At 42.7% G+C, this 13,382-nt stretch overlaps 1 protein-coding gene across 5 annotated transcripts in view; it reads left to right on the top strand.

Annotated features, from left to right (window-relative positions):
- MICAL3 (microtubule associated monooxygenase, calponin and LIM domain containing 3) overlaps positions 1–13,382 on the top strand; it is a 136,387-nt gene that overhangs the window by 87,499 nt on the left and 35,506 nt on the right. For 2 of the 5 annotated variants that reach the window (XM_041398627.1, XM_041398630.1), the window contains 5 exons: positions 949–1,144; positions 5,564–5,790; positions 6,866–6,955; positions 10,002–10,139; positions 12,352–12,414. In XM_041398627.1, coding sequence (XP_041254561.1) covers positions 949–1,144; positions 5,564–5,790; positions 6,866–6,955; positions 10,002–10,139; positions 12,352–12,414 — 714 coding nt within the window. Of the gene's footprint in view, positions 1–948; positions 1,145–5,563; positions 5,791–6,865; positions 6,989–10,001; positions 10,140–12,351; positions 12,415–13,382 lie in introns of all 5 variants that reach the window. The other 3 variants (XM_041398629.1, XM_041398628.1, XM_041398626.1) reach the window with 2 other exon arrangements.

Raw genomic sequence — 13,382 nt, 5'->3', positions numbered from 1 at the left:
CATGTTTCAGATGAGAGATTTATGGCAGGGTTGTGTGTTACCCTGATAAGGCCTCATCTGGAAAGCCACGTTCACTTTTAATCACCCAGGTTCTGGAAAGATTAATCCAAACTGGGACAGGTGCAGAGACCTAGGGGATGATCAGTGCACTGAAGAGCTTATCTTCAGTGAGAAGAAAGTATGGCTTGTTTAGTAAAGCAAAAAAAACCCATGGAAATATGGGTAAGGGGTCAACAGTGGCGTGGTATTCAAGCTAAAATATTGCTAAAATATTTAAAAAATAAGTGGATGAAAGCAGGATAAAATAAAATTCATCGAGTTCTATAATGAATGAAACTTCTCAATACTTTCCTACAACTCTCTGGTTCACCTATCTTTGCAATTTTTGTGGACTTACGGAATTTTTGCTTGCAAATGTCTCTCTGAGATTTGTCCCTGTGATTCATTTCATTACAAATTCTGATTGAAAAGTAAATCAATTCAAGTCTATTAAAAGCTTTAAAATTTGGCCTTTTTCATTCCTTCCCTCATCTTTAAGTAGTAACAAATTGTCTTGCTCATTAACTCTGTTGGTTTCCCTTGGCTGGTGCCAGTTTGAAGACACAGCAGGGTTGCCTCGTAGCATTCCTTCTGTGTCTCAGATAATACATCCAACCTGTGCCCAGGCCTTCCCCACACAGACTTCATTGCATCTCTAGTTTTTGCAGCTAAAATGGCCCTATTTCCTCTCTCAACTAGGACATTTGTCATTCTTTTTAGCATCTATTAGCCAAAACCACTAAGATTCCCTTTTGCAGTCTGGCCTCCCAGTAGTGGCGAACAGGACAATGAGGTATTCTCTCGCTTTATTTACCTCCCTCTGCCTCGTGCCCCTTTTCTCCCAATTGCTCAGTTCTCTCAAAAACGTGAATTTCTGACGGTTGCATTTATTGCCTGGCTTGTCCTCAGGTCCCAGTGTGAACGGGCTGGAGGAGCCCAGCCTGGCCAAGCGGCTGCGGGGCACTCCGGAGCGCATCGAGCTGGAGAACTACCGGCTGTCCCTGCAGCGCGAGGAGGAGCTGGAGGAGGTCCCCGAGGAGACCCTGGCAGAGCACAACCTGAGCAGCGTGCTGGACAAAGGGACAGAAGAGGATGTGCCCAGCAGGTCAGCACACATTGCCCAGCAGCTTTTTCTACACCCATCCCAGCTGGCTTTGCCTGCCTTTCCTTTCTCTTTAACTGTTTACCACGCTGCACTTTCTAAAGCTTTTGAAACACACAGACTTTTCATCTTGTAGCTTCTGTTCTAAGTAGCTCACTACTATCAGAAGACACCTATAGCACTTAATACCGTGAGATTAATACCAGGAGATTAAGTTCTAAATTGGAAGGGATTTTTAAATTTCATTTTTCAATTGTATCAAAGGTAAGTGAGTCTTTTGAGCAAACAGAACATGCATTCAAATGGAAGGGAGTTCCAAAGTTACCTTCTTTTTTGTATGCATTGTATTACAATTCAAAACCATGTTTGGTTTCAAGATTTAGGCTTCACACACATGTAATCCTGACTGAATGCTGGTGCAGTGCCTGAGAGGTATTAATGGGAAACAATAGCTGTGGCTGTTGAAAAATGTATTGTACCTTCATGGTAATAAAATGAAGGTGTATAAATGTGTTGTACCTTCATCATAATAAAATGAAGGTGTATAAATGTGTTGTACCTTCATGGTAATAAAATGAAGGTGTATAAATGTGTTGTACCTTCATGATAATAAAATGAAGGTGTATAAATGTGTTGTACCTTCATGATAATAAAATGAAGGTGTATAAATGTGTTGTACCTTCACGAATTTGTCTTTATGTGTAAAATTCTGTGCAAGCACACCAGGATCCACATCCATGCAGGTAGAGCTAGTGGAAACAATTTTTGCAAGAATCATTGAGAGGAAATCCTTGGAAGAGTGCTCATGAACTTTACAGTCAATCACACACTTTTTGCAGAGTCTTGGTTTCTTAATACAATTTCTCATCTACTTGTCTTTATAGCAATAGCAGCCCTTACCTTTTCATCTCTGAGTCTGTCCAGTAGTCTTGAAATAAACTCAGAAAATGCTGTTGTTTGTTTCCTGAAACTTGGATCCTGCAATCATATTCTATGTATGAATTGCCTGCAGATATAGGTCTGTATGAGAAATTGAGTAATCTTGGCCTATTTTTGGGAGATGCAAACTATATTTTCTTAACTCATCCTTCCAGTAATTATCTGCTCAGGTTTATGAATTATATCAACTATGACAATATACGCATTGATGATCTCAGGGTTTTTTCCTGCTTTGTGTTTCTACCTCTAAAACAGAAGTTGGAGCCATTGGCTGCTGTTCCTCTTTGTCTTGATTTCAATAAATTCAGACCTGCTCAATAAATGGCATAAAACTTACAAAGGCCAAGAATTAGTTTAAAAAAAAAAGTGGAGTTTTGGCATTTTGGCATGAAGCTGATGGTCATCTCCGAGAGGTGTTTTGTGAGATTCTGGAGATTGAGGGTGGTACACTATTAGGTTAGGAAATTTGATTTTTGTCTTGTAGGGCATTACATTTCCCTGCTTTTTACTACATTCATCCCTATAACTTGTTATCAGTATGAGTATTTCTATCTGTAATAGACTGCATTGTATCATTTTCCATGTGAGAAGCAGCATGGGCAACTCACATTGTGTGTAAGGAGAAAAGAGGAAATACATCAAATTCCCTGTCAGTTTGACCTGGAAAAATTTATATTCCAAATCCAAATATGGCAAGCAGTTTACTCAGAAAATGGACAAGGCTGTGTGGACCAAATATCAGAGAGAGCAGAGGCAGAATTTTCTAGGGTGTGTAGCTATTGGGTAGCTATTGTAGCTGTTGGGTATCCCATGTCCAGCTGTATCCATTCCATGGATAGACTGCAAAGACACAAAGACTACAAAAAAAAAAAGGCGGGGGAGAAGTCTGACTACTTTTTCAGCAACAAAAAAAAAAGTTTTGACTCCTGCAACAAGCCAACCAAGGTCCTGATTTAATCAACTTCACTGTCTTGGTGCAGCGCTGCAGGGTTAGGAGCAGGCACAGGAGATGGGGAACTCTTTGTTCCCTCCATGTCTTATGAAGGATGGGTTGGGCTTTCAGGGTTCACTTAGGTGGCAGCTAGAAATCAGGCAGAGACCTCACATTTTGGTGCACAGCTTCCCATCACACACACATTGCAGAGTAAGTTTATGGGAAACAGCATTCAAAGTATAGCTTTTCAGAAGAGAGTTAATCTTATTTAAGTTTCAATAAGAAAAAGGATCAATTAAGCAACTAAACCCAGACTACACAGTAGTCTGAGGTGTGGGAAACCTTTTATATGCCTTATTGACTGCCTTTAAGTTGCAGTAACCCCAGTGTGCCATCTCCAGTTTTGGTGTCATGTCCTGTGGCCTTTCAGAGGAGTGTCGTAGGACAGCTTAGGAAAGAGAAGAGATTCATTGTCACAGTTTAGGTTTCAGTTCCTCAGCACTTAATCTGTACATACACCTTTTTTAAATGAGATACTCAACTGCTTATGCAAATTCTATAGATCAACCTACCTTGGTCTTTGATTTCTGCTTTATAGAAAAATAAAATTTCAGCTGTTGAATGAAGTCCTACAGCACATGCTGAAAGGAATGCTCACTGTACCAGTCCATCTCTCACTGCTGCCTTTCAGCTTCTCATTTCTCAGTATTCAAAGGTCAAACAAAAGCCAAGTGACAAATGAAAGCCAAAGAAGGTGAAGTGAGCTGTGTGGTGAAGAATTTGTGTCGTCACTCCTCCATGCGATAAGCCAGCTGGTGGAAGAGCAGCAGCTCATCCTGTTCAGCACCCATGGCAACAATTTGAGCAGCAATAAACCTTATTGACAGCACACCAAGCCCCCAGCATGCAGCACCTGTCATGTTTATTTCCATACCAAAGGGTGGGAAAGTAAATCAGGGAGAAGGGGAACATCACTTTTTATCTCTGTGATAATATCTGCATAAAGCCTTTAGAGTATGCTCTGGTCTCCATGCACCAAGCTTATGGCTTGTCAACAGTGTTTGTATTCAGTATTTCACATGTGAAAATCAGGCAGCATGTTAAAAATAGCTGTTGAGTTTATACTGTGAAATAGTGGCTTGTAATTTGAACAAAGTCATGTTATTTCTATGCAGACCAGTGAGAAGAATTTAAGAGCCTATGGACTGAAGTGTGTGACAATCAGAGCATGAACAAAGGGTTTTTCTTTTAGGTTTGCTATCAAAAATAGTCTCTCAGACAACTAGATGAATAAAATTATGTAAGTAAGATAGTACAACTGTACAAGTTGTATTTTATAGACCTACATGAAGTGTAAACTTCATTACTTTCAACTTTTTGGTTTTCCCTTTCATTGTCTGTATGGAATGGGTTCTGCCAAAGCCAGTGATAATGAGCGTAAAGAAGCAGCAGAAATACTGTTCTCAGATTATTCACCCAAACTTTAATTATTCTCAAACAGTTTTACTCCTTCAGTCAGATGAATTGGGCATTTTAAGATTTATAGGAGAAGCATCCAACAGTTGCTCTAATAAATGCAGTTCTGTTGTGACAATGGTAAATTCAGGTAAAGCAAAAGGAGCACCTTTTGACCCTGCAGAGAAGATCTCTGAGTGTGTAGTCCTCATTCATTTTCCAGTGACAAATGCAACCATCTTTCTCCTCAGTCCCTCTAGGTAGTCTGGCATGTAAGAGTGAGCTAGATTAAATATCACTGAATGAGTGGTTACATTTCTGGCCTCTGCTGCATATGCTGAGGAACTGTTAGAATTAAAAAGAGGTGACTTCTGAAAGGCACTAATGATTTATTGCTTTGCATGGTTTAGACTTTGCTGTGGGAATAATAATCTCATTATTGTAATTATCTTTGCACTGCTTCCTACAGTTTCTTGCCACCATATACACTGTGTACTTAATTGGATACATATTTCTGTCTGTGATGCAGAAAAGTGAGGATTTTTTGGGTTTTTTCCTCCATCTCTCCTTAGTTCACATGCTGTATTCTTTGCCTGATGTATTTTGTATTCTTTCCACTCCTAAAGACTTCTCTGGTTCACAGGAGCAAGTGCCAGATCATTTTAGGCATCTTAGCAGTAGCTACTGTATCAGAAGCCATGGCCTTCTCCATTTTGATGCTGTGAAGAACTCCTGCACCAATTTATCAAGAGCAGTGTGATATGAAGAAAATAGTTTCTTTCTGTTGTACTCAATTGTCTTGAACTGTAACAATAAATGCTGCACAAATATTTGGACTTGGCTTCACAGGCACTTTTCTGCTGCCTCTCCTTCTTTAAAAGAAGCAGGGCAAGGACCATACTGCAGCCTGCAGGTGATGCTGTCTCTAAAAAGCCTATGAAACACTGAAAGCTTGAAATCAGTGTTATGTTTTAAGCTTATGTGTGTTGAAATTACTTGTTAGTGATCTAAGACTGATCAAGAAAACATTGACTTCATAATCTTTAATGTTATTATTATTACCAATATATATTTTTTTTTCTAAAACCTTACAGTAGTTCAGAATCAGAGATGGAGGAGGAGGATGAAGAGGAAGATGATGAACAGCAACCCCCTTCAGACCTGGGTGGTGTGCCATGGAAGGAGGCCGTGCGTATCCACGCCCTCCTGAAGGGGAAGAGTGAAGAAGAGATTGAGGCTGAGCAAAATCATGAGATTGAGTACAAATATGATGATGAGGAGGAGGAATATGAAGAGGAAGAAGATGAGGAGTCAAGTGAAGGTTAGCTTGGTTCATCCGTTCTTTCTGCCAGCCAGCAGGGAAAAATGAGTTCAGTATTTGCCATGCCAAATAAGAAAGATTTGCTTTGGAAAACTTTACTTCTTTTTTCTCTTCTTTGTTGCTCTGATTTTTGAGGGAGTTATTGTCAAGGAAAGCTCGAGGTGGTTCATTCTGGATACTGAAGGACCTTGCCCACAGGACAGTTTAGAGTACTAGTACTGACACAATAAATTTCCCATACACCATGCCAGCATGTCAGTTCACAGCCTTGTGCTGCTGTATTGGCTTATGGTTGGTTTTTATAATTATTTTGAATTAGATTTGAATGTGCCCTTTGTCCTCTGACAGCAGGAACTGGAAGCATTGTGGTTGCAGTGTTTTCAGTTCTAGAGTGCCTCACGAAGGGGTAGTGCCCTGTCACTGTCAGCAGGGCGTTCCACAGGAGGTGCTTCTAGCTCACCCAAGTTAAAAGATGGCCTTGAGAAATAAGGGAGTTCTCTTAGGGAAAGACTCCTTCCCCTGTGTTTGTCTCAGTCATCAAAATGCAAAGTTTGTGCTCAGAATAGACGTGTTTCCAGTGTTTCACCACCATGCCAAATTTCTCACTGCTCTTGTCTTTGTCTTTATACTCTCATTTCCTTTTTGAGGAGACTTGTAGACTCCAAAGAGCTTTTTTGTAAAGGTCTTTGGCTGCCTACTGCCAGCAGAGGTCCAGTGTTCTGAGTCTGAGTGGCAGTGTCGTTGATGAGCTCAGCAGGCTCCTTGGCTGCTTTCTCAGCCTAGGAGCTGAGTGTCCATGAGTGAAGTCTGTGGAAACCAAGACTTGTTTATGAGTATGGCAGCATGCATGTTGTGTGTTCAGTCTGCTGAGCAGTGGTGTTCTTGGATGGATGTTGTTTCCTTCAAGGAGTTTTCCTGCCAGGCACTTGGAATACAGCGGGCGCACGGGGAGCTGCAGCATTTCCAGGCAGTCTCTCTCTCTGATCCTGTCCTCTCTGTTTCTCTCTTTCCCTCTCTCCATGGCTTGTGTGTGTACACGGTGTTAAATGTGGATGTGTGCCTCCCTCTGCTGTAGAGGGGGAGTATAACCCTTGGGAGAGAGAGCTGCAGCAAGGCCTCTGGCTTCAACGTCTCTCAGATGAAGAGGACTCGGGTACACGTCAAGGTACCCGTACACTGTCTCCACTTCCAGGGGAAGGTATTAAAGAGCAGGTCCCACATGAAGAGTTTCTGTGGTTTATTTCATTGTGTTACCAACTCCCTCAAAACTGATTCAGTAGCCGTTGTTCATCTCCTGGTTTGAGTGCCATAAATCAGATCTGTCGTTGCCACTGGTTTTAGGAACATGATAAAGCTACCAAGTATCTCAGGATTTCTTGAACACCTGGACAATTTGCTGCTGTAATTTGCATGAATAGTGACTTCCATGTAATAAGGAGATTTGTTCTATACACACAGACTACTTGCACCTGTGCATTATCTCAGACACATGGGACACATCAGAAGTGCTGCCTTTAGACTGCTTGTGTCAGCAAAGTTGCTTTTCTTGTTGTCCTCTGTGTGTCTGTCTGTCTGTGGGGAGAGTCTGGAAGGAAACTAATCAAACTACAGCAATCCCTCAAGATTCTTCAAACAGTTACATAATGGTTATAAAATTAGTCAGACATTCAGATCTAACTGGTTGTGTCATTTTCCATGATGCATTCTCTTGCAGTTTATTTTTGGGTTTTTTTGTAACACATGGTCCCAATAGCTTGATAACCCCTTATTCCCTCAATATGGTTCATTAGAGCCAGAATATATGAGGAAAAGCCAAGTGCCTTCCTGCATGTAAGGGGGCATATGCAGTTGTCAAACTGCATATTTTACAGCTGATGATTGTAATAACAGTAGCTTAGCTTCCAACTTCCTTTTTTTTTCTGAGAAAAGAAAAATGGAAGAAGTGTGATAACTTTTTAGCCATCTAACTTTTCTGTGATAAGAATGAGAAGTATTAGTAAGGTGGCTGAAGGGCATACCTGAAGAAGTTCCCCCTGTTGCTGTTGCCAGGGTGCTTCAGACCTGACTCTTAAGGAGTTGGTTTGCAGGTGGCTCCTTACTCCAGTAAAGTGAAAACATTGAGCCTGCCCATAGCTTATAAAGTGCTGCTGCTAGTGGAAATGGAGGAAAGCTACCATTCCAAATCCAAGTGCAATTAATGTTCAGCTTCCTGCAAAGCTTAGCAGTCAGCCCTGAGGAAAGGCTGTGCCACGTGTTGTTTGAAATTCTCAAGCAGTTAGACATTAAAGAAGTGCTAGGTTTGCCTCTAGGCCAAGCAGCAGCCCTTTATGTCTGGCTGTGCTGCTCATTATTTATTGGAAAGGTGGGAGGGACAGGACAGGCTCAGGCCTCTGTGGAAAAACTAAATGTGTGTAGGTTACAGTGGTCTAAATCCCAGAGCAATCCACTTGAAAACATGCAGATCATGTGGGACCTGCTCTTTCCAAGCCTTGCTGAGTGACTCTGTACTTCTCAGCCCCTGCTGGCAAGCCTAAACCTTTTAACACAGACCTTTGTGTGGCGATGCAAGCGCTAACTCTACTCATCCTGGGGGCTGCATGCGAGCGCTTTGGGACAGAGCGAGGACAGCCCAGGCTCCTGTCCCTGCAGGATGGCCAGCGCCTCTGGGAACCCATGTGGCTGTGTAATTGATACAAAAACACTCTGGTGAGGCAACAGAGATGTAAAGCTGCAGAATCCTGGGCTACACTGTGAATCCTGCTCTGCATTTGAGTTTGTGCCTCTGAGCCCCTTTCCCTTTAATGACCATCTGCTGATTCTGTCCTTCCTGCAGTTCCTTCTGCCTGTTTCTTCTGCGGTTTTAATGCCAAATCTCACACCTAGTCATTCCTGAAATGGAAATCCCAAACACTTTGTCATGTCTGGGAAAAACATGGCTGGGAGAGAGGAACTTGTTAAAACGAGACAGCAGGAAATAATGAGTGCAAGCTCTAAATGCTGCTAATGTGTCTTGTTTCCTTCAAACATTAGAGCAGCGTATGAAAATCTAACTGCTTTTGAGGTTCTAAACTGCTGCAACGGTGCTTTGCCCTACTCAGTGGTAATCCAGTTGTTGTGAAAATTGACTTCCTGCTTTAAAAAGTAAGTGGGCATTTTCCTTTCAGGCTGAGATGTTTGCTTTTGAAGACCATTCCTGCAGACAGCGTACAGGTCAACACTTGTCCCCTGCAGAACCAGTTATTCTATTATGGATAATGAAGCCTGAGTTACAGAACCACAGCAGACAGCAGTAGAGACAGGGTCTATAAATTTAATACCTCAGAGTAAATGCTCCCAGGGCAGGTGTTCTGCAGAAGTTAAACAAGCCTATTAAGTGCTTAAGATGCCCATTGTTCTCTGTGACATTCCCTAAGTAGCTGAGCTTTGTGTAGGCAGGTAATAGAGGAGTAATGCAATTTCTCTTAAACAGAGTAATTTGTGTGACAGGAATTCCCTTCTGGGGAGCTGTTAAGTCACAACCAAAATGTTATCCTTCAGAAAAAAAAATAAATCTCCCTTTGAACAAGTTAGTACAAAAGAGCCAGGAGTAAACAAAATGGTTTTAAGTACTAAAATTAGCATGTGCCCATGTGTGCATACGCACATACACATGTGAAACTCTCAGATCCATCATATTATTTAACTCACAATGTGTGTACCCAGACTAGAAAGAAGTGCCTAGCCCAATAGTAGGAGATGAAAAACCTTTTGTCTTGGTGCATCAATCAGGTGGAGGTTATTCCTCACCTTTAACAGCAAGACATCTTTGGCAATAATCATAACGAATAGGCTGAAGGAGCTGGGAATTTCTGCTAAATTGGTATTTACATACCACATTCTGTTGGACACCCAGAGAACTTCTTTCATTTCAGCAAAGCTTCTTGCAATAGACACGATGTCTGATGATGTTTTAATGGCATCCCTCTGCCCTTGGAATGGCGTTACCCAGCTTGGATGGGAGGCGAGAGGAGCTGGATTGATGGATGCGTGTGCACACAGTGCTGAGCTTTTTCTGTCTGTCTTGCCAACTGACCTTAGCCAATAATGTTTTCTTTTCTTATTTCCTTTCCTATGATGTGCTACCTTTCCTTTCCACTGTTCTCCCATCTTTTCCTCCCTGCCCTTCATACACCCTGCCCACAACCTGTTATGCCATGCCCTCCTCCTGCTAGCTGGAAACCTTAGGCTGCAGCAGATTGTAAATCCGGTTGATCCTCTGGAGATCCTGGCAGATGTGCACTGGACACACATCCGTGAGAAAGAGGAGGAGGAAAAAATGGTCTCAGCCTCAAAGTCCTCCACCTCCAGAGGTAATCTCCCCCAAGCCCCACACCATCAGTTCCTGGATCCCAGTTGCAGCTGTTTAACTCTGTTGCTTCTGCGCCCTTCAAGACCAGTGACTTCAGCAGGGGCAGCAGTGATTGAAAGGAGCTGCTTTCAAATTGCACTGAAATTACACTTGGTTAAACATTTTGCTTTTCAGGTCAGTGTCTGTTTAAAACTGCTGCTTTCTCAGCGCTGTGACAGTGTGACTTCTGACCTATTTGTCTGCCTGCTTTGACTCCATAGCATTTTTCCTCACCACACACAATTTGGTAGTGCTGGCAATCAGCCCTCTGTAAATGACTAGGGATGCTAATAGTAGTAGTCTCATGCTTTTTGTGGCAGGGAAAACTACACTTTATAGGAAAAGCTGAGGGGCTGTGTTGTGTAGCTACTAGAGCAAGGATTGAACAGGGTCAGCTTCTGTATTGAGTGTGTTTCTCTGCTGCTTCTTGTCCAAGTATGTAACTGCATCTGGTATTAGCAGGGAGTGATGGGAGCCAAAGGGCTTGCAAATCTGATCAGTGGTGGGTTTGACTCCCTGTGTTTAAGATTTGACAGTATATCTGCCTCTAATGTGCAAGTTGTCAGTTACTCAAAGGAAAACTTTGGAGGGAGAAGATGTTGATAGTCTATATCTCATGTGAGCACTTTCCAGCAGTCCCTGCTGGCCTTGTTCTAGACTATATTACAGCATGTCTTAAGGTAAGTATGTCATAAGTGCTTTATCTGTGGGCTTAAATCAAAGCTCACCGTGCAGCTGATGAGCAGTGGTCTTGTCTCAGTCTGCAACCATGGTGACACAATTGTAGAGGGAGTATATCTGCTGTGAGAAGGGGTGTCTTTCACAGAAAAAAATGAAATTAGGTTAAAAATCCAGAGCTCTGCCTCATGATACTTGATTTTCTTCTATTCCAGATAATTATCTTTTTCTTACAGTTTTATATGTTTGATATAGGGGCTGTTTAAATCCTGGTCTAACTTGATGCACAATTCCAGATGAGTTTGGCTATACTTATATTTGCAGTTTGTAGAATGAACCGTGTTTTTCTGGTGTGAAATCAGCTTCCTACAAATAAGAGATGGGTATTTTGTTCCCACTGCAGCCACAGAAATAGACTGTGTAACTCTTCGTAACTTTCAATATTACCTACAAATAAGAGATGGGTATTTTGTTCCCACTGCAGCCACAGAAATAGGCTGTGTCCAACTCTCCGTAACTTTCAATATTGCTGGAGTGGTTGATTAATGTTTAAAAAGCACTAAGTAAAAAATGTTAACAATGTTTCTTTAGTTTACAACAATCTAGGTTACTTGTGCTTCTGCTCAGGGGCCTGTGTCACTCTTGTTTCCAGATTTTTATTTTAATTTGTATTTTATAATCCTTACTTTTCTGTGGGGTACTGTTACAGTTGCCAGCAACAGGTGATCTTTCCAAAATTGATTTTGTGATCTTTCCAAATTCCTTTGGGAAGGGAGTCAGTATTTCCTTTCTGTCCCCTGAAACTGGGCCAACCCAGGACAATCTTGATGTATAATTAGCTGCTTCTATTGCTGTGTCATATGGCAGAGGTGTGTGCAGGTGTTATCAGCAGTTTGGGTATTTCAAAGGCTGTTGCCAACACGGGCTTGTGGACACGCTGTAAGTTTTCAACCTGAGTTCAAGAGACAGATTGTTCCTGGCTGAGGAGCCAGGATTGTTCCATGATCCAAGGTGTTTGGGGAGCCATTGTCAGCAGCAGGGATAAGGTTTGATGTGACAGCCTGGGACAGTGTCACAGCTCCAAGAAATCCCTCTGATTCTGCTTTGGGAACTCTTCTTCATCTGCTGGGCAGCACAGGTTCTGGGACATGTGGGACCCCTCTCTCATTGCTCAGCTCTTCCTTCTCTGTTTCCCTCCTCTGCAGAGTTCCAGGGGAGCACGGTAGCAGCAGCCTGCTGGTCAGAGGTGGTGTTCTTCTCCCTGTGCCACACAGGAATATTTCCTCTAACATCACAGATCCCAAAGGAACATTAGGCCTCTGACATTTGTGTGTTATCTCAATTTAATTCTCAAGCCTGGAATCGGGTGATTGAAATTTCATAGGTTTTATTCCTGTATTTGCTACTGAAAAATTTCCCTCTGTCACTCTTCTGTTTTAGACGCTGACTGCTGGTCTAATTTTGACTTCTTACAATTTATTGTTTTTTAAATTCAGCATCCGACCTTCCCTCCGTACGCCATGAGGCGGTACAGGCGTGGCTGGAGACGGTCCCTGGAGGTAGTTTGGTGATGTTCTATGTATTCCAACGCACAATAACCCTGCCCCTCTCTTCTCCATGCCTTCAGCAGCTGAGCTGGTCCTTTAACCCTGGAACTTACGGCCCTGTCGCTACTGCATGAGTGGAGGTGGAGGGGGGACGGGGAGCGTGCATGTGCGCCTTGCTCAGACAGCCCCTTCTCGCATGAGCTCCACACTCACCGTAACCTCGGCAGGCAGGCCAAGGACAGCTTCTCCTGGGGGCAGGAGTGCAGGAGGGATCCAGCTGGGTGCTTGGATTTGCTTTGCCAACTGAAGATGGGGCCAGGTTTTCTTCCCCCAACCCTTAGACTGAAAGAGCACGGGGCTTTCTTGCAGTTGCAAGGTTAAGTGACAGAGAGTGCTTAAAGCAATTGCACTTCTCTGTAGCAACTGCAAACCGTAGTTATGTGGTGAAGAAAACAGCAAAGAAGAATAAGTCAAAGCTAAGATCTTTTGGAGTACTGGTGGTTGTATCTCTTTTGACCTGGTGTGGAAAGCCTCAGGAATGCTGAAGGATGGTAGACCTCAGCTATGTTTTGGGGTTTTTTTGCGTGGTCCTCTAAGCACTATTACAAACCAATGAGCCTGAAGATTCTGGGGTAACAGTGAGGGAGTACATTGTGTAAAGCTGTGAAGGTGTCTGAATTAGTGGAGCAGTCTGTGCTAGGTAGCTGATCTACAGCTGAGTTGCTTTGGCACATCAGAATAGCCAGCTTGCCTTTAAAACTTTGCTTCTGCTGCTGCTTTGGCAAGTCAGCAGCGTTTACAAGGTGTCTGCACACGATGCAGGCTGCTCACAGCTGCCAGCTAATATGAACCAAGTGCTGATCCCAGTTTCTGGCTGCCATAGTGTGTAACTTCTGAGTTATTGTGTGACAGCTTCTGGCCTCTTGCTCCTCATCCTAACTGCATATATGTATATGCACAGTATATGTATCATATAACCA

This window comes from Onychostruthus taczanowskii, unplaced genomic scaffold (genome assembly GCF_017590055.1).
Source record: "Onychostruthus taczanowskii isolate IOZ18803 unplaced genomic scaffold, ASM1759005v1 scaffold15, whole genome shotgun sequence".
Classification (NCBI taxonomy): domain Eukaryota; kingdom Metazoa; phylum Chordata; class Aves; order Passeriformes; family Passeridae; genus Onychostruthus; species Onychostruthus taczanowskii.
The sequence above is the reverse complement of the archived record's forward strand: the minus strand, read 5'-3'. Positions and strand labels throughout refer to the sequence as shown.